General features: G+C 35.7%; 2 protein-coding genes across 4 annotated transcripts in view; one reads left to right on the top strand and one right to left on the bottom strand.

The window, feature by feature from the left end:
* Positions 1-33: 33 nt before the first annotated feature.
* erlin1 (ER lipid raft associated 1) lies at positions 34-12,714 on the bottom strand. Of its 3 annotated transcripts, none has more exons than XM_056470703.1 (12): positions 12,632-12,714; positions 11,616-11,743; positions 10,903-10,984; positions 9,320-9,366; positions 9,124-9,185; positions 7,500-7,625; positions 7,262-7,335; positions 7,023-7,081; positions 6,272-6,363; positions 6,101-6,190; positions 4,729-4,808; positions 34-2,843 (listed from the first exon to the last, which is right to left on the bottom strand). In XM_056470703.1, exons 2-12 carry the CDS (start codon positions 11,720-11,722, stop codon positions 2,634-2,636), a joined length of 1,029 nt encoding a protein of 342 aa, XP_056326678.1. In that variant the 5' UTR covers positions 11,723-11,743; positions 12,632-12,714; the 3' UTR covers positions 34-2,633. The 3 variants fall into 3 exon arrangements, with proteins under 3 accessions (XP_056326678.1, XP_056326676.1, XP_056326677.1); XM_056470701.1 differs by having other exon boundaries at positions 12,621-12,707; XM_056470702.1 differs by lacking the exon at positions 12,632-12,714 and adding an exon at positions 12,490-12,614.
* A 508-nt stretch (positions 12,715-13,222) lies between these two features.
* cfap43 (cilia and flagella associated protein 43) overlaps positions 13,223-23,373 on the top strand; it is an 18,202-nt gene continuing 8,051 nt past the window's right edge. The window contains exons 1-16 of the mRNA XM_056471462.1: positions 13,223-13,251; positions 13,544-13,797; positions 14,334-14,430; positions 14,542-14,709; positions 14,830-14,980; positions 16,244-16,403; positions 16,505-16,584; positions 16,705-16,836; positions 17,422-17,538; positions 17,669-17,749; positions 17,852-18,000; positions 18,097-18,200; positions 21,854-22,003; positions 22,091-22,254; positions 22,350-22,508; positions 22,630-22,754. Of these exons, the coding sequence (XP_056327437.1) occupies positions 13,223-13,251; positions 13,544-13,797; positions 14,334-14,430; positions 14,542-14,709; positions 14,830-14,980; positions 16,244-16,403; positions 16,505-16,584; positions 16,705-16,836; positions 17,422-17,538; positions 17,669-17,749; positions 17,852-18,000; positions 18,097-18,200; positions 21,854-22,003; positions 22,091-22,254; positions 22,350-22,508; positions 22,630-22,754 (2,120 nt within the window). The remainder of the gene's footprint in view (positions 13,252-13,543; positions 13,798-14,333; positions 14,431-14,541; positions 14,710-14,829; positions 14,981-16,243; positions 16,404-16,504; positions 16,585-16,704; positions 16,837-17,421; positions 17,539-17,668; positions 17,750-17,851; positions 18,001-18,096; positions 18,201-21,853; positions 22,004-22,090; positions 22,255-22,349; positions 22,509-22,629; positions 22,755-23,373) is intronic.

Genomic DNA, 23,373 nt, shown 5'->3' with positions numbered 1-23,373 from the left:
TTAATGTGCAAGAATATGATCACACAAGCGTCATTTTCATGGTATCAAAATAGGTTTTATTTCACAGAATTGAACATTGTCAAAATGTTATAAATTTTGCATATAAATGTTTTAAAATTAGGAGCTTAAATTACGCTGACATAAAAAAGTGACATTCACAGAGTGGGTTTATTCCAGGGCAGTCAAAGTCTGTCCTCTCTCCATTTAACAACCACAGGGAACACATCGCTTTGAGACAGTCGTATTCACACTATAAAGGATCCAAGGATGAAGTAAATTTAAGGGACAGTTCACCCAAAAAACTAATCTCCTCATCATTTCCTCACATTCAAATGGTTCTAAACTAAAAAAAGTCTTCTGTTGAACACAAAACAAGATATTTTGAAGAATGCTGGAAAATAAAGCAGCCACTGACATCCATAGTAAAAACAACAACAACAACACTACTATGGAATTCAATGGCTGTTCCAACATTCTTCAGCATACCTTCATTTGTGTTCAACAGAAGAAACAAACTCAATTATGAGCACAAGTAAATGACAGAATTTTCATTTTTGGGTGAACCATACCTTTAAAAGGGGAAATGGGAAAAGCAACTGCATGTAGCATCAACAATCGGACTAACTGTATTAAACCAGTACTCGTCTCTTAATCGATAAGTATGCAAATGATGAAAAATCAACATGCCGTGTGACAGATTCACACAATCAACTCAAACCTGACTCAGACCTCAGTTTATATTGATTTCTATACTAAAGAAAGGAAAAAAACAGGCCATTCAAGTTAACACACAGGTCTCTTTTCCTGAGATAGTACTAACAGACACTATTCAAAAATGATTTGCTGCAAAGCATTGCTATTAATGGCATATGAACGCAACTTATGCAGATTTGACACCTTCCAAGGAAAGCTAAACCCTGTCAAGTGATTTAACTCTTACTCTTGTGGTTCCTACAGATCACTGGCTTCCCCTAGTGGTGACACATTTCAGTATAAACATTCACTCATCATAATGCTAAATGTTTTACAGTGCCTATTAATACAGCAGCCCTTATTGTTACTGAATTCCCTTTGAAATAAACTCATTCCAGTAATGACCAAATAAACAAGCTCAACTAAAGTCAGAAAGGCATTTGTTAGTCACTTTACTATATATACACGACCATCCGAAAGCCATCCAATCTCGTTGCTTTTCAAAGCCCTGGAAATCAAATCTTCTGAAATTGTATGAAACCCTGCTCGGTAGGAAACCAACAACTTGAAACATCCGCAGGGCCGCCACAAATGAACACGCTACACAACACTATACCAAAACCCACGATTTCCGACATTACATGAAATCCGATTCACAACAAAATATTCTGGTGTCAAATTCTTTATCCTGAAGATCAACAAAATCAAGCAAGGGATGATTTTAAAAAGAGATCATTCTTACAAACATATAATAATCAGAATTAATAACATATAAAAGCCACTGATCTTTGCAGCCGCGGCTCAACTAAATTAAGATTTTAGTGCTAATCAAGTTAGTGATGATGGACATGAGGACTTTTGCGAAAGGATTATTCACCTCATATTAAATATTATCATTGCTTACTTATCCTCACGTCATTCCAGACTGGATTTAACCTATTTTAAAAACAATTTTTTTTAAATATATTATTTTTGTCCGTTCAATTAAAACCAAAGTGGTCCAAGCAAAGAACAACATTGGAGACTGTTGGTTTCCACTGTACAGACAAAAAAAAAAAATATTGAAAATGTAGTTTATCTTTTCATGTCTCATAAAAGAAAGCATCACTGATTCTGAAACAACATGAGGATGAATAAATGGTGACTATATAAAGGTGTAGTGAAACATCCCTTCAACAACATATGAAAAAAAGGAGATGACAGTTTAGCTACAAAATGACTTTGATCATTTCGTAGATAATTAAAGGGATAGTTCACGCAAAACTGAAAACTCTATCGTCAATCACTTGTCGCAAACATGTTTGAGTTTTAAAAATTTGTAGGCAATGGTAGCCACCGACTTCCATAGTGTTTGTTTTCCTACTATGGAATGTTAATAGTTACAGGTTTTCAGCTTTCTTCAAAACGTCGTCTTTTGTGTTTTGAACCACTTGTAAATTGTCATTTTGTGTGAACTATCCGTTTAAGCCACTCACTGCCTTTGATCTCAATTAGTGTGATGCCTTATAATTCCAGTTTCATAAAAGACAACACAAAAGATATTCCTCCAAATGTTCACATACTTCACGCAGAAGCATCTGCGCCTAATAAATAATTAGCATGGATCTGTAAAAGAGAAGAGAAAGCTGAGCAACAAAAAAAAAGGGGGGGAAGAAAGCATGCTGATGTGAAACAGGAACATTTTAGTTTCGAATCTGGCGATAATCAGTAGCACAATTGCTGGACTTTACCATTTAGCCCACAAATGACTGCTGGAAAACCACAGGCTCTGTATGTCAGTCTCCTCAGCGAGCCAAGCACCCAACACCACTGCAGCAGAAGAGGGAAAATATCCATGTCAGCATGCCTCACAAGCACTCCTGCCCCAAAACAAGAGACAGAGAATGAGAGAGAGAGAGAGAGAGGGAGAGGGAGAAGGGGGTGGACAGATCTCAGGCCCTTCAGTGGCCTTCTGAGGTTTTGGACTTGGACGCTTTCTTAAGACTCTCTCTCATGCTCAAGGACTCCAGCTGCTCGGATTCTCCTGCGGCTGGACGGGAGGCACTGCTGTCTACGAACATATTTGGGATGTCCTGACCGAAGTAGATCTTGCTGTTGGCAGCTATGGCCTGGTACTTCATCAGCTCCAGATACTCCGGCGTGAGCTTGAGCTGTGGAGGAGGGAGACAGAGAAGTGTCTGATGAACGATCTGAGCTCATCCTGTGTGGAATGTGTGAATGCGCCTTCATGTGTTCAGAGCGGACGCTACAGACTCCTAGAGGAGCTTTCGTAATATAGTGGAGCTTGAAAGATGTTTGAGCTTTGTGCAAGCTGAAAAAAAAAGTGTAAAAGTGACACACACAAGACGTACTTCAGTATGTGGTTTAATTGAGTTTATTTTTTTATCAATTTACCAGATTAGACTGGTGTATGTAACTTAGAAACTAACAGTGAACAAACCGACTGTTATGTGTCTGATTTAAACCTGTACATTAAATAGAGTTATTACACGGCTGTCTGGAATATTCAATTCTAATCGGTCAGTCGTGACATTCCAAGGTATGTTATTCAGAGTTAACAAATAATACAGGCTCATATGGGAGCTTCGAATCACGTTGACCATCAGTGAATACGTTCAAATCCTCAAATTCAAATTTAAATAGATCTGCTTGTTTGTAGCGCTGTGGTTGGCGACATATTTTTTGGCGACATCTTGTGAATAAATAATGTATAGTTTAGTACATGCTTTGTTCAGTCGGTTTCATTTCTCTCAGCTTTGTGTTTTTGATTGTTTGGCGGCATCTTGTGACTGAATAATGTGAAGGTTAGTGTATACTCCATCAGCTGTTTTAGTTTGTCAATTTAATTAAAGTCTTATTGTTATGTTTTGTGGCAAGCAGTCATGTAATAAGCAGGATAAAGTAAATCCAGGAGGATTGTTTTTATACAGAAACAGAGTCTTCGCGTCAGACTGCTTATAAGCCGGTCCGGCTTTAATCTGTGATGATAACCTCCTGGATGTACTTTATTCCTAATTTAATGCATCTAATAACATTAAAACATATTCAAAAATAAAAATCAACCCTTCAAGGATTTGTCGAAATAGATTTTCCAGAATATGAAAATATATCTATTTTTGTCTGCATCATAATTTTTCATTTCATAAAGATAAAGCAATTAACATCAAGCATGCAAAACATGCAAAAGCTGCCTGTGTTTGAATTTCTTTCTACTGGGATGTGGGTGTTTGTGTAGCACATTTCCCAGACAATGCCAAGTTTCAGTTCTGCTTAAAATAAGTCATAAAATGTTTGATGTTTATAATTGATGTGGTTTATAGTAATTTCCACTATAATTCTGTTTGTTTTATATGAAACCCTGGATCACAAAACATGTCAACTTATTTGAAATTGGGATTTATACATCAACAATATTTGGCTGAGATACAACTATCTGAAAATCTAATAATTGAGAAAATCACCTTTAAAAATGTCCAAATGAAATTCTCAGCTATGTATACTACAAATCAAAAAGATGATATATTTACACTCAGAAATGTTACAAAATATGTTCATGAAACATCTTTACTGAATATTGTAATGACTTTGGCAATGTAAAATGTATTTTTGGCTATTGCCAAATATATATACTCATAAAACACAACATTTTGTGGCTCAGGGACACATATGTATAGTTTAAATCATTTTACAACTCTGAATACAGTTTAAATTAAAACTTCTATTCTGGAGAGAGGGAAACTACAACAATGTTTATCATTTCTGTTCATGTTTCACATTATTTTTAGAGCTTCTACTATACCATTTTACATAACTTCTTAAAATGTGAATACAAAACATTGAACCATCAGTATCCTTTTATTTTCCCAACTTTGAACTGGAGAGATTTAAAGTCTTTTCTAGAAAATGTTAACAGGTTTTAAACGTAAACATGCATTACTAAACATTTAGCCCCTAAGTTATACTAAAACACAAACACACACAAACAGCAACAACAACAAATCTGAAAATGTTAAATTGTAGTTGTGATTTATTTACCGTGTTGGCTTCAGCGAATTTTGCAGCAGTGTAATATTCAGCATCTGCTCTTGCCTTCTCTCTTGCCAGGAAAGCAGCATCTGTTAAAAGAAAATAAACAAATCTGGTAAGTATGGAGCTAGATCAGTCTAAAAAATAAAACATTTACAAAATATAATTTAAACTTGTACAGCAATAAATTTGTAAATTCAAAACGCAATTCATGAATTCAAAAGGCATAAATATTTCCTCAATGCACACAAATGCTTGCTACCTAAATATGTTTATAATACATGTATGTATATTTCATGATCCTGAACAGATTTCCATCACACATTTATGAAAGATGTTAGGCACTGAATATGCATTTGAAAATAGTCATGCATGCATGGAGTGCTTTGAATTTGTGTGCAGTATTTCTGAGACCTTTCTGGCAGGATATGATTCCTTTTTTGGATGATATTTTGATTAGCCAATCATGTTGAGCTTTTAATCCACCAATAAAACCCTCCTTACTGAACAGACTCCAGAAGCTCCACTTTGTGCTTGTACAGCGCATGCAGCAAGTTGTAACAATTTTATTATGTCATTTTACTTGATCAGGATGTATATGCCAGGTTTTCAAGCTCTTCCACACCCATTTGGACAAATAGAATGCCGTTATAACAGAATATGTCTGTAATCTGCAAAACATGGAAGATGTTTGTTGAATGGCTGAACTGTGCATTTCGACTATGCAGCTGTAATACCAAATATCTGCTTGTTTCAGATAACCCACACTATCCTGCGACCGGCTGCCGAGATCTGCCAGTTGCAGGGGCAGGACAAGTAAAAGATTGCAGGACAGTTGGACACTGCTATTCTCTAGGCACCAAATAACAAAAGCTCATCTGTCACCCTGTTTTCGACTCAAAACAGAAAATAAAAATAAACAAACTAAATATTAAAACTGCATTTACTAGAATTTTCTCTCATAAAAATGAAAATGATGAGATTTCAGCTTGTTTTCATTTTTAATATCAACAATTACATTTTGATTTTAACAATCCAATTTTTTATATCAAAAACGAAACGGTTGATATAAACAATTGAATTGTTGATATCAAAAATAAAAATGAGCTAAAATATCAGATTGTGTTTTTCATTTTTTCTTTCTTAATCTAGTTGTTGATATCTGAAATTATATATTCAGTAATTAAACAATCAACTTGTATTGTTGATCAAAATATGCAAACATTTATGCTTTTTACTGAATTCATGAACTGTGTTTTCAATTATCAAAATAGATTTTGTCAATGTGAATTGTGCTTGTATATACATTTTGGTAAAGTATTATTTTTAAGCACCATCTTTTGTGACAAACTGTGAAAATACTAAAGTAGACAAACCAGACCTTCAATTTCTGAGATCTTCTTTTCTGTTTCCTTCTCCATCACTTTCTGTTGGAACTGAATCTCTGCCACCTGAGCCACTTTCTGAGCCTCTGAAACAAGAGCAATGCACAAGATGAATGAAGATAGAACCCTAGACATGATTGGCAGTATATTTAGATGCCTGGACTCACCTATGATGGCCTTCTTTCTTTCTGTTTCTGCCTCCTTTTCCACCACTTTCTGTGTCTGAACGGTGATGAGAAGCCTGGTCTTCTCTGCCTCCCTGCAGATGGTGAAAGAGAGGACAAATTTGATTAAAATGACAGACAGATGCATCCAAGAACAGCTTATAAAAAGACGTCTGGTGGTTTTCAGCACACAAAAAAAATCAATTCAAAGTTCAGTAACATTTTGTTTTAAATGTAATGTTACAAAGTTCCAAATAATGTTTATGAAAAATGCCTATTTTAAATAAAAGCTGATAGTTAAAATCTACCGTTAATCAGAAAATCCTGAAAAAAAAATTATTCATACAATAAACACTTTTTTCAACATTGATAATGTTTGTTGTTATTATTATTAATAATAATAAATGTTAAATAATGATCATATTAAATCTTCCTTAAACACCAAATTAACTGACTAAAATGACTTTTTAGGAATTCTGTGACACTGAGAAGAGAACAGATAGCTGCCGAAAAATCACAAGAATAAAATACATTTCAAAATTGCTTACCAAAGTTATTCTAAACTGTAATAATATTTCACAATATTGTCTTTTCAACTTTATTTTTGCCAAGCAACTTCTTTATATTGAGCGTAAAAACTTTTCATGATTAGTATACAGTACATTAAATGTTATCAAATATATTTTTAAACAAAAGTGTGATTTAAAAAGACTTGACACACATGTAATATGGACAGAACAATATATTAACTCACATGAGCTCATAGTTTCTTCTGATTGTCTCTGGAATTTTAGGTTTAGTGACTCGCACGGCCTGCAAAAGATACCACAGAATTGAATTATTCTGCTTGAATAAAAACTAAAACCCTATTTAAAAAGACCTAGAATATATATATATATATATATATATATATATATATATATATATATATATATATATATATATATATATATATATATATATATATATATATATAAGAAAAAAAAAAGATACCTGAATGGTGAGACCAGGAGCCATACAGTTCAAGTCCTTCTGCAGTGCAGTCTTCAAGTTCTCATCAATTATGTCTGTCATGAAACAAACAACACAAATGCCAGTCCAAGACAAATGTTCATCAAGGGAAAAGGCACCAAATATGAAACCAGCGACACAACAGAAACAGGGCTCACATAAACAAAAGAAAGTTCAGTATACTTAGCAGAATAAACTGTTTGACTTATCAGTGACGTACCGAACAGCTCTATGTAGACTTCCTGTAGTGTGTGCACACTGCAGAACTGGTTTAACTCATGGTGGATTTTGTTGAAGATTAGCGTCTTGTCATAATCTGCAGTGTAATTCCTCACTATATCCACCACTGTGAAGAAAGAGGACAAGTGTGATCTCATTTAGGCCTTGTTTTCCACCTGGTAAGTGGCCAGTTGAGATGTTTTTTTTATTATTTCACTTTCAGTGCTGAATAATATTAAGAAATATAACATATTACAGTTTATAGTGAGTGGGAATGCAAGGAAAGGAATAGGATGTGAATAGAAACTACAATTCAGATTTTTGTACAACACTGCGACATTATAGATACATAAACAAAAACAAAATTTTAGGTAAATATCTTTGGTTTGTAGGCAAAGAATAAGTGTTTTTGTGGCTGTTTGAATCAATCAACCATATGAGTGTTTATACCGTGCAAGTAATCCAATCTTCATTTTGACTTCCTCTGGAATTGGTCAAAAGTGGACCTCAAATCAGTTTACACCTTTATTTAATCTGCTTGCGATTGGCCTGATGAAAGAACTTCTTAATAGTATGTGTAAACAGAGCGTTCTACAAACTAAAGTCAGTTGCTTTTTCCTTCTAAAGATGCAAATTAGACTTGTGCCTTTTTTCTTATATAATAAATTACCTGCACCTCAGGAGATGAAGATAAACAATGATAAGAATGGAATGAACACGTCGTGCAGGGGTTCTCAAACTTGGTCCTGGAGGGTCAATGTCCGGCAAAGTTTAGTTCCAACCCCAATCTGGGCTAGTTAATCAAGCTCTTACTAGGTTTTCTAGAAACATCCTTGAAGGTGTGTTGAGGCAAGCTGGAGCTAAAATCTGCAGGACACCGACCCTCCAGGACAGAGTTTGAGATGTGGCTTTTGGAGGCATAGAACAGCTCTTTGGGGGTGCAGCCGCTCAAGACAGTTCTTTTTGTGTTGTTTCTAGTGAAATACCTAAAATTTCTTAAATCAAGAAACATTTTCTAGACAAGCAAAACATCTCTTCTTTAAAGAAATAATATGCCGAAATTACGTTTTTCCTTCAAATTAGCAAAGTAATCTGAGAATTGGGCAAGCAAAAACAATCTTATGTCAAATGAGAAAAACAAGATTATTTTGCTTACCACATTTAGACTAGATTTAAGAAAAAGCATTTTATTGCAGTGGACTGAACCACTTTGATGATGGAATTTGGTTAAATGATTTTAAAATGACCAAAACAACATTTGAGATGGTCTGCTGTTTGTTTATTAATGCCATCCAATCCTGCCTATTTCTTAATCACATAATGTGTTGCGCATGCTGAAATTTATTCTGTAAATGTGTTTTCATCGTAGTTTGTGCCTTTTTTCTCATTGAATTAAATGTTTATCCTACTGAGATGTGCACATACTTTTTTGGTGTATTTTAAAAATTGTGTGCACATCTTTATGTTTTCATTACGCAGTTTTTATGCGATAATTCAAAATGTGCATAAAAAAGGCAAATGAAAACACAGCTAGTTATACAGGTTTAGAAAAAAGGATTGAAGGTGGAAAAAAAATAAAGACAGACCATCCACTGTTGTGTAAACTCTCTCGTTAAGACTCTTACCTGCGGTTGGAACCAGCATGTTGACCACTTCAATTCTGTCAAAATAGATCATTACACCCCCACTGTGGAAGAGACAACAGAGAAAATATTTCTTCTGGAGTACTAGAAAATATCCCATTCAAAATAATGACATTACTTTTCCATTTTAAGCATCTTTTTAAGACATCCGTGATTACATAACAACAGGAAAGTTTACCTGGTTCCACAAGGCACATTTTTTATTTCATCTGTTTGCAGAGTTGTCTATAAACATGAAACAGGGGAAAGTCAGCGTCTTCAACAAAATTCTAGCTCATTTCCTATAGTCTACATTTTTAATAATCCTGGTATTCACACTTAAAAGGATAGTGAACTGTTAAACGGTCATCCTTTTCCTCAGCTCTCACAAACCTGCTTGAGTTAATTTCTTCTGTTGATCACAAAGGAATATATTTTGAAAAACGTTGGAAACATTGGAAAGTCAATGGTTAGGGCAACGCCGTGATGCAGTGGGTAGCACATTCGCCTCACAGCAAGAAGGTCACTGGTTCGAGCCTCGGCTGGGTCAGTTGGCATTTCTGTGTATAGTTTGCATGTTCTCCCCATGTTCACGTGGGTTTCCTCCGGGTGCTCCGGTTTCCCCCACAAGTCTAAAGACATGCGGTACAGGTGAATTGGGTATGCTAAACAAATTGACCGTAGTGTATGAGTGTGTGAATGAGTGTGTGTGTGTTTCCCAGTGATGGGTTGCGGCCGGAAGGGCATCTGCTGCGTAAAACATGTGCTGGATAAGTTGGCGGTTCATTCCACTGTGGTGACCCCAGATTAATAAAGAGACTAAGCCGAAAAGAAAATGAATGAATGAATGAAGTTAATGGTTAGTGGTTTCTTACATTCTTCAAAATATCTTCTTTTAGTTTCAACAGAAAAAATAAACTCAAAACGTTTTAGAGCCTCTTGAGTGTGCGTAAACAGTGAGTACACTTTCATTTTATAGGGAATTACCCCTTTAGATTTCAAACCCCAAATAAACAGAATCCTAAGTTATCTTGCTGCATAATTCACACTTCTAATAATTTACTCAGGATTAGCAATTCATACCGCTTATTATTCATACACTGATGTTTCACACTGTAAATTCCTAAATCCTGGGATAAGATCAATGATTTGCATATTTCTAGTGTCTGTGTCATTGACTGCATGAATGAAGCACATGGCCGTTTTACATCCTCACAATCTTTTACATCCTCATTATATACCGACAACAACTATCAGTTTTATTCCTGAATGAACTTTTCAGAAAATAAAAGGAATAATAGTTTCTTATTGACTCCAGTTGTGACTTTCCATCACAGCTTGACATCTCTCCCTCCAAACAAAAAACTATACAACACAGATTGCTTTTGTGACTTTCCAAAGCATGTGAATAGGAGTCACATGATAGGATGTTGGTCGCTGTGCATTTAGCTGCAATAATTTAACACTACATCATTTCATAAATTCACTTTGGCACTACACTGACAGTGCAAATGCAGAACTAACTTAGCTAAGCACTGCTATACTAAATAACAAGTGTGAAATTGTCTTTTACCATTTAAGGGGTAAAGCACAGTGTGAAACACCCTTATGAACATTATTGGCTCTGTTAAAATGTGTTCCTTTGAATAAAAACATTTGCTACATGCAAAATATTGGACACCTTATCAATGTATAATATGAAATTATTAACAATTTACAGCTCTATAAAAAGCTATAATTCATTGATAATTAGACCGAATAATAAATAAATGACAGTTGTACCTGCACTGATCTATATGAAGTGATGAAAGGCAGCATTATATGGTAACCTGGGCCATTTGGAGAGGTCAACAAAGCTCCTCCTCTGTCAAAAAAAACAACAACATTATAAATATGGTACCAATGTTATCTTCATATGATTAGTATTGTCAAAATTGTTAGTATAAAGATAATTAACTCAAAAATGGGTCATCATTTACTCATACTCATGTCTGTACTCGATTATGCTGAGCACTGTATACTGCATATGGTTTATGAGAACTCTTTATAAGCTTAAAGTAATTTATACTTTAAAAACTGATTTTTATATGGCCTTACCCTACCCCTATCCCTCACAGCAATTGTGTGGCAAATTAAACTGAGTGTCAAAAGATTTTTAAACATTTCGAATTACTAGGGCACAAGGTGTGTCTTCGTAAATCACGTTACCCATTTCATCTAACAATATTGTGTCCTCAAACCACAGAAACAAGCACACCACACATATACAAAAACACTTGAAAATATTTTATGTTTGACAGAAAAAAATGTAAGCTGAACAGGCTTCGAAACAATATAAGGTTGAGTAAATGACCGAATGTTCATTTTTAGCCAAGCTATGATTTCAGCGAAAGGCACACAGTATTGACTTTAGCCTTTTATGAGTGTTTTACAAATTATTAACATCAGCAGAAAAAACTATCAATGCATCTGCAATCCAACTTCCTTAAACTCACCTGTAATACACAGCTAAATGTCCTTCCTCAATCTTGTGTATGGAAGAATGAAGCAGAATGGCCATCAGACCGGCCATTGCAGCAACAACTGCCCCAACATGTGCCATTATCCCTCAGCCTGCACTCACCTGCCCGGAGACAAAGGGGAATGCTGAGCTGATCCTCTGGATAAACAATCAATTTAGGTGACAAAAGATCAGCTTATAACACAAGCTAGTGCCCTGATTGCAAACATAGAATCAGATCAGCATGTGCTGCATAACCTCCATCCACACACACAAATAAATAATCTCTAGGCAAACCGAGATAACAGGTTTTCAAAGTCCATCAGACCCACCCACAGCCCCCACACACGGAAGTTATACGAAAATGCAAATGCACAATACAAATATATGCAAATAACTGCATTCTTATGGCCACATGGTGCATGTATTAGTGAAAGCTACACGATATACACAATGCTATTTTAGGGAAACGACAGGCTGTCAGCGAACAGGCGGTTTGGCTGTGCTTCAACAGCCAGTGAGCCGTCTACATAGGCAGCAAGTGAAGAAGGGCAGCTTTTATTTTATGGCACCTTTTAAGCTTTCTTGGTAGCCTATTGAAGCACAGTCTGCCCATTCCCTCTCCTGGCTATGTAAGCTAGCTCTTACTTCCTCAAAATGAAATCATGACTCGCCCGTTTTACTGTAACTTACGTTACACTGCACAATCTGACATGAGTGAGATAAATCTGCAAGAAGACTGGTACAGTACTCTAGTCATGTTAATCTAGACATTGTAGACGCCACTACACCACGCACACGACTCAATTCACGCTAACCAACGCCCGCGGCTGGCTAACTAGGCTAATTATATGAAATGCAAAGCAAACCTTGTGGCAAAACGAGCTTCTGTCAAGTTAAACGACATATATGAGGTGCTAGCAGAAGCCGCAGGAAGCATTTACAGATCATTCGTTCAGTTGACGGACAACGCCGTCCCTTCACTTTTGCTAGACATTACTTTTTACTCACGACGCTGTGCCCAACATTGTAGGTTGGAAGGTTCCCACTGAAACGCTTTGTGAATCCGACACAGATTCCCTTTCAAAATCTGCCCAAACAACATTTCAAAATAAAAGTCGCCATCTGGGATAAACCGAAAAATTTAGAAACAAAAAAAGAAATAGTAATAATGATGATATTGATAATGATGATGATCATAGTTTAGTTTTTTTATATAGTAGAAGTAGTAGCAATATTAAAATGGCTGTTGTTATTTTTTATTTATTTATTAACATAAAAGGTTATTATATAAATTATTTGGGTATTTTTAGCCACAGATGATAAAAATAATTAGTAATAATTTTAATAGTGAAAGCTTGAATCTCTAAACTCTGTATTCAAGGTATACAATATGATTTATATTCTATTTCGTTTATCATTATACTCGTGAAATATAAAATGTATATGTAATTTAATAATAATAATAATAATAATAATAATAATAATAATATGTGTTATATATGACTCTATGCTCTTTGGTTATGGTTAAAAGCTATGGTTAAAAGTCTATGTGGGGTTGGTTGCTAAGGAAACGGACGCAAGCACAGATGGTGCGCTGAAATGGATGTGCTGCGAAACTTCGAAGTTCAGTGAGTTATAATTCATTGATAAAAATCGTGAACAATCTTTGAATAATTTACGTAAATGTTAACGTTAACTTTTAATTAATCTTTAGCCTGTAAAGGTATCTAGTCTGTAAAACAGGATGTTATTATCTATGCTAACTACCTAGCACTAATGGTTAAATGCATCTTCAACTTGCTAACTTTAATCTAATTTTATAATATGTACAAATACTGTAGTAACGCTATTCGATGTAAGTACGATATGCCATAAAAAAAAAAACGAAATACTGTTTTAATGTTGATTATTATCTTCAAGATGGGTGCAAGGATTCACCAATAGCACATTTAAATTCGCCGACAAGAAAACAGCATGCTACACCTGCGGAAACTTCATTGTTTTCCTCAATGTGGAAACTAAAGCGAGGAAGACTTTGCAGAGTCCTGGTTCTGGTATTGGGGCATTTACAGCCAGCGGGCATCGAAGGTGTCTTGCTTTCTCAGATCTCGGACTCAATCCTTCCATCTTTATCTACAAATATCCAGAGCTTGAGCTAATGAGTGAACTGAAAGGTCAGTCAATACTGAGTTACACCCTAACCAGGGGTTGTCAAACTGGGGTCCGGGGACACTTGGAGAAGCAGAAGTGTGTACTGGGGTTTAGTGGGAAAGACTAAGAACTAGGAAAACAGTAAAAATGTTAATAAAAATAAACATATTTTTAGACATTTTACATTATAAAACTGGGCCTTTATTAAAGAAAAAAAACCATAAAAATAAGATTGAGGTAGTTAAATCAAGAAAAATGGCATTAAAAATAAGCAAACATCAGTAAATAAATAATCTAAGAGAAGAATACTATAATACGTAGAAAATATTATTATGTAGTTTATTAAAAACATAAATATATTTCACATAAATAGTTTGGACATTTTGCATTTATAATATACATTTTTCACAAGTATAATTTGTGTCTTTATACGGGAAACTATATCAAAGTGTGTTACATTTTAGCTTACGGATAGTCATATTTGTGTTGTCAAAACTGTTTTGGTACAAAGCTTTTTTTACAGTCTATGGTACAAACTCATACCGGTGTGTTTTTTTAGGCACAACTAAACTGGGCTATACAGCTTTGGCACTTTGTGATACTGGTCCTTATTTAGTTAGTGCATCACCTATGCCTGATCACACCATCACATTATGGTAAAATGCATGTTTTACTTGCAATTTTATTTAAGAAATAAGAACTTTTTATTTTATGCATTATTATTTTGTTTGTTTGTTTTATATTACTAATTAATATGCACTTTTTAGGAACTGGGAGAGTGGCCTTCCACTTTGTAGCCGTTCTCTTTTGGATGAGGACATCTCAGCACTGGTTTTCAACCCCATGAACTGGTGTCAAATTTGTGCAATAAAATCAAAGTCTCTTACCATCTGGAATGTTGAAAGATGTGACAACTACCATTTAATGAAGCCTAGGTAGAGTGTCTCTCCAGCAGATGTCACTGTTATTTGCACATAGATTACATAAACTAATGACAGTAATGCACAGGCAATATTTATTGTCCACATTAACCTTACTTTATGTTTGCTTTGCAGTGCTGTCAATCTCCCTGGCACTGATGGTTTAGCTATAGAGTGTGAACCAAACTCGTCTCATTTACTCAATGGGAAGCTGACATACTTAGGTCCTCAAATGCCCACTTCAGCAATTGCTGGACTGATTGGAGACCAAGCTGACAACTTTGTGGTATAAGCTATATCTTTTTTGTATAGATTCCTGAGTATTTCTTAATAGATTTAATGTTAATGGATTATTCAAAATATGGTTATTGCAGTGCTATTTTTTTCAGTTGGAAATGATAATCAATTTTTGTTGGTAATTCTGAATTTATTTCTGACAGTTCTGAGAGATAGAAAAATATAAATCACAAGATATGGTCCCAAAATTGTATGGTATAAACTAGGGCTGCATGATATTGGAATTACAATTGGATATTACAATATTTTTTCCACGATAAATATTGTGATATGAATACAGTTTCAAAAGATGGTTTGAATAGCTCTGATTGGCAGCTTTCTTAGTAGTCCAGTAGTATTCAGGTACAGAAATTGAATAATCACAATGCAAAAAAAGTGTTTCTTACTTTGCTTTGTCTTGTTTCTAGTCGAAATATCTCTTGGATCAAGTAGAAATATTGTTTTGTTTTCACCTTAAGAAGAAATAATTCAAAACTAAGAGTTTTTCTTTAAGCTAAAATATCTGCCAATGTGGTAAATAAAGCAATCTTGTTGCTGCTTTGAAATGTAGATATTTGGACTGGGACCAAGACTAAAATTCTAAGTAAGAATTTTCCCCCGTATAAATAATTAAAAACTATTAATCTTTGTTGCATCCCCAAACACCATAATGTTTTGTCCCCAGATAGTTTTAAACTCTATTGAAATGCTCAGTCACAGGCCTTCAAAACACATGCAAATTATGAATCTTTCACACTATTATGCTTAACTTACCAGTAGCAGTTCTGTAGCTCCTTGTTATCAACTATAATTCAGACTCAACATTGCAGACCTTGTGATGTGACTATTGAAGATGCGCACATTGCAATATCAATGCTGAAACAACATATTGTGCAGCCCTAGTATATACTTGCAATTCTGAGAAAAAGAGTTTTACCTTAATGTTACATAAATTCAAAATAACAATTTTACATACAAAATTTATATATCATAATCAAAATTATATATATATATATATATATATATATATATATATATATATATATATATATATATATATATATATATATATATATCAAAATTAAAATATCTTAATCAAGATGTAAACCTAGAATTGAAACAAAAAGGTTCAAATAGCTAGGTGTATATTTCACAATTCTGTAAGGAAAAGTATCAGTTATGAAATATTATTTTGTATTTGTATTATGAAGTTCAGTCACATTTACATTTTTAATTTTTTATTCAAAACAACCATTGTTTCAATCCTTCACAGCCTTTGAAACTAATAAAACCAAGACTGTGTCCGAGTGCCATCTGCTGGTCAGTTTCTTCTGACCTGTATGTTGGTTGCAAGGAAGGTTTTCTGCTTTGTGTGAATCCTGAAACTTCGCATGTCTCCGTTTTATATAAACCACAAACCGAAGTAACCACAGGTATACATGATTCACATTGAATTAGATAAATATTTGTTTATTTTTTTTTAGGTTTTTATGTTCTCTAAAGCTTATTTTAGTTGTGTTTTAATGTATCACAGATGATAATGAAATGCCCATGCAGGAGGGCAGTTTCCAGAGCTTAGTCCTCCAGGACTCTAAACTCTTTGCTGCAGGAATGGTAAGAACTGTTATTTATTCCCACTCTAATAATAGCTCTGAAACTACAAACTACTCTCTCTTCAAGTGAGACATAAACATTATTTCATCCTGATTCAAAAACATTTCTAAATGATTACAGGAAGGTGTTTTACGAAGCATACAAATTAAAGGAAACAAACTGGAGGTTGTGCAGACCTGGGCTTTAGAAGAGGCAGCCTCTGCTATGTGCTTTTCCCCTGATGGTGAGACGCTGCTGCTAACGACTAATACAGTAAGTGTTTTTTAATTGTTATTATAATGTCAGTGTCATTTTTTATGTTTTTTTTTGTGTAGCTAAAATAACATTAATGTAAAGCAAGTTATACAGTATAATAAGATTATGTGTTTTACACATCTTTGGCTTTGAAATATATTTATTACATTTTCAAAAATTACAGAAACAACAACAAACAAGCAAACAAGACAAGGGGGTGAAATAAAACGCAAGAAAATAAAGAAAAAATAAATAATAAAATATTCCCCAGTACTGGGTTGCAGCTGGAAGGGCATCCGCTGTGTAAAACATGCTGGAGAAGTTGGTGTTCCATTCCGCTATGGCGACCCTTGATGAATACAGGAATGAATGTATGACTAATAAAATATAAATACATATTTTAAACTGAAACTTCACAATCTGGGACACTTGAGATCTAAAAATGGCATAATAGATTATAATAAATACAATTTTACTATTTAATCAAAAATGCTGTTAGAAAACCTGTCACAGACTTTTTATTTTTATCAAAACACAATGCAGAACTTATAAATGAAAGGAAATACATGAGAATGCTTAAAAATCTTTAGTTTTCCTTCTCAGGGCTGTGTTTACAGATTCAAGCCACTGCTAAAGGATAAAGCTGTCAAAGTCCTGGATGTCCTTTGTGGAGATTTTGTGACTGTTGCTCCAGTTTGCACCGATAGAAGCATTTGTTTGGTAATTATAATCAATATATTATTACAATATAGTAAAAAGTAGAATGCAAAGTAGATATGAGTCAATGTATGAACACTTTATTTCAATGGTCTTAAATATTAATAAGGCATCTGCATCTCCATTGATTCAGTCAGTTAGAGAAGCAGGAGTTGTACAGCTGTGGGCTCTGGATGATGGACTTTGCATGGGCTCAATCTCTCTGCAAACACACGTTAGTGCTATATTTGAGGTTTTGTATGACACACACACTATTTTTGGTAAACCAAGTGAATCACTTCATAAATTTGTGTCATTTGGTGTGACTTTACTTCAGGTAACTAGTATGGCATGCTGCCCCATAGCGCAGTACGTTGTGGTAGGGACGGCCACCGGAGATGTGCTGTTTGTGGAGATGAGCACAAAACAGAAGCTCAGGGTAGTTCACAGAGTTCATCTCTACCACGTGCCTGTAGACCATTTGGTGTGAGTTTCACAGCTACAGTATTATATCAAATTTCTTGTGAAGAGGAAGAATGTGAAGTGAATGTTGTGCACGCTGTATTATTATTTGTTTAACAGATTTGATCAAGGTGGCAACTGCTTAATCACAGGAGCCTCAGACTCACGTGTGTTTGTGCTGGATTCAAGGCCATCAAAAGGATTTGATATTATCGGATGGATTGGTAATGAATTGTTTTGCAACATAACATAATGCAACAATGGTACAAAATATACATTATTTGAACACATTTTAATCAACAATAATGAAAAAAATGCATTATGGTTTCCTAAAGAATTTATGGGAGCACAACTGTTGTCAGCTTTTATAAATAAGAAATGCTTCTAAAATATCTGTTTTAATCACTTAAAAAGGCAATATATAACCTTTTTTATGATTCTTTTTTTTATTTTCTTCAATAATTAAACAGTAGCATTAGTTTACACATTTTTACATCCTTTTAACACCCCCTTTCCCCTGCCCAACAGCAGCAGTTACTGTAATTAGATGTTGCAATCATAAATCCAAATACAGATAAATAATATAAACTCTATAAATAAAAAAGCACACATACAGAAAATAAAAAAGTGAAAAAAAATACATAAATAAAATAACAATGCAATAATAATAATACATAAATACATCAAATAAGATGATTACACTTTTACAGTGCGTCTCACCACAGTGACCTTATTCATCCTCCAAAAATGCCAAATAGTTTCCCAATCTTCTCTGATAAACATACAATTTATCAAGTAATCTATATGTCCTTTTTTTCCGATGCTGCCACATTCGCTAATTCCGTAACCCATTGAAAATGATGGTGGACCTGCTAAACGCCATCCCCTCATAATGATTTGTCTACCAGTCATAATACTTATTTGAATCCACTCAGACATCTTCACACCAAACCCCAACACAAACAGAGTACATATATTTTAGGACAAATGAAAAGCAGCGTCCGGAAATATCCTGAAAGTAATTGTCCACTTTAACCCAGAATTCCTGTATTTTAGAACAGGACCACAGGGCATGCATCAAGTCTCCTTTTTCACTCTCACATCTCCAGCATTTAACAGAGTCCTTCAACCTAAGGCTGAAAAGCCTACTCGGAGTCCAATAAAAACGATTCAAAGTTTTAAATTGTATTAAGCGTACTCCTAAGTTTCTTGACATTACAGTTTTGGCAAATTTTCGTCCACTGTTCATTGCTAAATGTACAATTTAGATCTTTACCACAAACAAAGCGCAGAATGGAAACTACAGCCCATCTTTTCCATTAACCATTTATAATACACTGAAACTTCATGCCCTCTGCCATATGCTATACAACCTTTTTAACTGAACACATTTGATACATTTGGTTATATTAGTGTTGCCTTTTCATATATATATTTATATATTTGCGTACTTTTTGTGCATGCTTTTGAAAAATAAATTTTAAAATATCTGTTAGAATGTGTGAGTGAGTGTGTATGGATGTTTCCCAGAGATGGGTTGCGGCTGGAAGGGCATCCATTGCGTAAAACATGTGCTGGATAAGTTGGCGGTTCATTCCACTGTGGCGACCCCGGATTAATAAAGGGACTAAGCCGAAAAGAAAATGAATGAATGAATATCTGTTAGAATGATTTCTGAAAGATCTTGTGACAGCTGCTGTAAATTCAGCTTTGCCTTATGGATAAATGACAATTTAAAGAGCCCATATTATACATGAAATAGGGTCATATTTAGGTTGTAAGGGTCTCCAACAACAGTCTAATATGCATGCAAGGTCATAAAACACTTTGATGGCCTTATAACCTGCATTTATTTTTACCTAATTATCCCAACGACTCCCATATGAATCGTTCAGCGATTCATTTGTTCCCAACCCCCTCCTCAGCGCGAAGCTAATCTGCGCTGATTGGACCGATGACAGCCTGCTGCGATTGGTCGACAGTGACAGGCTTCAGCACGAGACAGAGTGAAATGCCCAGCTGGTAATCAACTATATAAAAGTAGTCACAGTGCACACGCGCTTCATAGTGTAAGGCTTTTTTCACACACACACAACCCTCCTCAGAAGAACTGGGGAGATCGACGCGAGTCTCTCTCTCTCCCTCTCCCTCTCTCTCTCACACACACACACACACACACACACACAACGCTCCTCAGAAGAACTAGGGAAAGCGACGCGACTCTCTCTCTCTCTCTCTCTCTCTCTCTCTCTCACACACACACACACACACACACACAACGCTCCTCAGGAAAACTAGGGAAAGCGACGCGAGTCTCTCTCTCACACACACACACAACGCTCCTCAGAAGAACTAGGGAAAGCGACGCGAGTCTCTCTCTCTCTCCCTCTCCCTCTCTCTCTCTCACACACACACACAACGCTCCTCAGAAGAACTAGGGAAAGCGACGCGACTCTCTCTCTCTCTCTCTCTCTCTCTCTCACACACACACACAACGCTCCTCAGGAAAACTAGGGAAAGCGACGCGAGTCTCTCTCTCACACACACACACAACGCTCCTCAGAAGAACTAGGGAAAGCGACGCGAGTCTCTGTCTCTCTCTCTCTCTCTCTCTCTCTCTCTCTCTCACACACACACACACAACGCTCCTCAGAAGAACTAGGGAAAGTGACACAAGTCTCCTAGCTTACGATCGATCGCCATAGCAACGACAAACGGCAGTGGAACGCGAGCTCACAAAAGCCTTTAACGTTAAATCCGTAAACAAAGCGGCACGCGTCGCGTTTTTAACCTGGCTTACATGTGATAAGAGAATATAAAGAGTAACTGCGTGTACTGTACCAGGTTAACAACTCATCTTTGGGTAGAGACTGTCAATATTATCCATCTGAGCACAGCGTGACTTCATTGGACCGGCGGCGTCTGTGTGTGTGTGTCTAGTGTTTTTTCTGTGTTAGTGGGCGGGGCCGCAGGTTTCAAATCTCCCTGGTTTGCGCGCGTAACTACTGGCGAGGCTTGTGTTTCGTGGCTGCGTCATCGCGAAACACCTAATGACTCGTTATCAAGGCGACTCGTTTGAAGCACTATGAGTCGACTCTTTTATAGATGAATCAATAGTTTTAAACACTGTACACTTACAGATTTAAGCCTTAGCTGGATATTTCACTTCACTTAGAGCTGTGTTACACACTACATGGAAGGGCATTTTCAAAAACCCATAATATGGGCTCTTTAAAATGTAATAAATTAGAAAACATTTCACAATATTACTTTTTTAATTGAACAATTTATATCTAAAAAAAAAAAACATTGAGCATACAAGAAATACAAAAAACTAACCAAGCTCAAACTTTTGAACAGTCACAGCAGGCACAGCACGTCAACATGACATTTGATTGTCGTTGTACCCCAACGTTGTGGTTCGTTGCATTTTGTTTGGAAATGAAAATCGGGTTGACGTCAGAACCCAACGCCAGGTCGACATCAATGACAATGTCCGACGTCAGACAGACGTTGTATTTTGATTACTTTTCAACGCAAACTAAAAAGAACAAAATATCAACGTCTAATGATGTTGCAGCTGGACGTTACCAATATGACGTCTATCAGACGTTGGATTTTGATTGCCATACCTGAAAAATAAATGTCAGTATTTGATGTTAAGATGTTGGCTCGAAGTTGGATTTTGGTCACTTACCTACACAACCTAAAATCAACACAATATCAACAATCATCATTTGACGTCGTTATTGGAAGTCAAAATAATATTGTCCTAATCTAATATTAACATCTTATGACGTTGTGTGTCTGCATAGGGTAGTGTATTGAACTTTTTTTGCCTACAGTTTGAAGTAATTTCTAACAAATCTTTTTTCAGAGGCTCCAGGTGCGATTGTAAGCCTTTCCACTCAGTACTACCAAGAAAGTAAACAGATTAAAGTTCTGGTTTTATGCAACAAATCGGAGAAGGAAATCAGCGAGGGAAATGTGCTTCTGCTACTGACACTATTTTCTCAACAGCTCACAGGTTACTGAGAAATATAAAAACACTTGTCATGTTTTGTTTATGAGATTATAGATATAACTCATTGTCATAATGTCTTGCCACTTCCAGACTCAACCGGTTGTATGGATGCCTATGGCTGTCTGCGTAAAGAAGTGTTTGACAGCTGTGTGTTGGAGCTCCCTCACTCTCTCTGCTCCTGTGTACTGGCCGTAAACAAGATATTTGGTTACTGCCAACAGAGAAAAGTCCTGCAAAGATTCAGTATCCCTGAGGTGCTTTTATAACACACAACACCTACAGTTTGATGACAGTTTTATTATGTGTTTCTGGAGGTGCTCTTAACTGCTTCTTATGAAATGATATGCAGAATGGAGAAAATCCTAATATTGTAATTCAGCTGATCCCAGAGAAGGAGACAAGAAGCCATTTATTGAGTCCTGCATTTCTCCAGCTTTCTCCACATCATACCTGGCTGGCATCGGTTGGCAGAGATGGACTTCTACGCATCTGTGAGATCTCAGAAATGGTATTTACTTTTGAATCTGCAAGTTAAACCATGTTTATGAGCGCTGGGCTAGGAACAACATGTTTCTCGGAAACTGCCCAAATAACTGTTTAATATTAATGTGAATACCTTTGACGTTCAGGACAGGTATGTGCAGCTGCAGTGCCACTCATGTTGGCAGGGTGGAGTCGGATCTGTTTGTTTTACTCCAGACAGTCAGACCATCATCACCTCAGGCCTGAGGGACGGCTCACTTGTCTGCAGCAGGTGAAAAAAATGGACAGATCTGTCAACAAAACTTTGATCTGTAGCAATATTTTCTCTTTTTGCCCTTATTAAAATAAAAATATACAGGAATCTACTGGAAAAGAAAAGACGATATATTGCTAATTATTGTTCTATGAACGAGATACTTTTAAAAATATTCTGTAATATAAGGATGGGACATTTATGGCTATATACTGATACTGTATGCTAAAAGTGTCTAACAAAATTTGCACTGAATTTTTAAATGTAATTGAAACAGTCAGTTAATTCTTCTTTCTTGAGATAATATATATTGTAATATTATACGATAATATAATAATGTATACTAAGCCTAAAAGAAAATGAATGAATGAATGAATAATATATAGTGTTTGTATAAAAAACATTTAGAAAAGTATTAAAATATACATATGGTGACGCAGTGGCGCAGTAGGTAGTGCTGTCGCCTCACAGCAAGAAGGTCACTGGTTCAAGCCTTGGCTGGGTCGGTTGGCGTTTCTGTGCGGAGTTTGCATGTTCTCCCTGCGTTCACATGTCTTTTTTTTCCCCCACAATCCAAAGACATGCGGTACAGGAGAATTGGGTTGGCTAAATTGTCCGTAGTGTAGTCCGTACTCTC

Source organism: Danio aesculapii, chromosome 13, assembly GCF_903798145.1.
Source record: "Danio aesculapii chromosome 13, fDanAes4.1, whole genome shotgun sequence".
In the NCBI taxonomy this organism is placed as follows: Eukaryota; Metazoa; Chordata; class Actinopteri; order Cypriniformes; family Danionidae; genus Danio; species Danio aesculapii.
The sequence above is the reverse complement of the archived record's forward strand: the minus strand, read 5'-3'. Positions and strand labels throughout refer to the sequence as shown.

What these genes read in the sequence shown, in the direction of transcription:
- erlin1 (XM_056470703.1), bottom strand. Translation starts at nt 11,722, where the DNA reads ATGGCACATGTTGGGGCAGTTGTTGCTGCAATGGCCGGTCTGATGGCC. An exon ending in CTTCATATAGATCAGTGCAG is followed by an intron (nt 9,367 to 10,902) that starts GTACAACTGTCA and finishes TCATGTTTATAG; the next exon opens with ACAACTCTGCAAACAGATGA. An exon ending in CATGCTGGTTCCAACCGCAG is followed by an intron (nt 7,626 to 9,123) that starts GTAAGAGTCTTA and finishes CTTTCTTCACAG; the next exon opens with TGGTGGATATAGTGAGGAAT.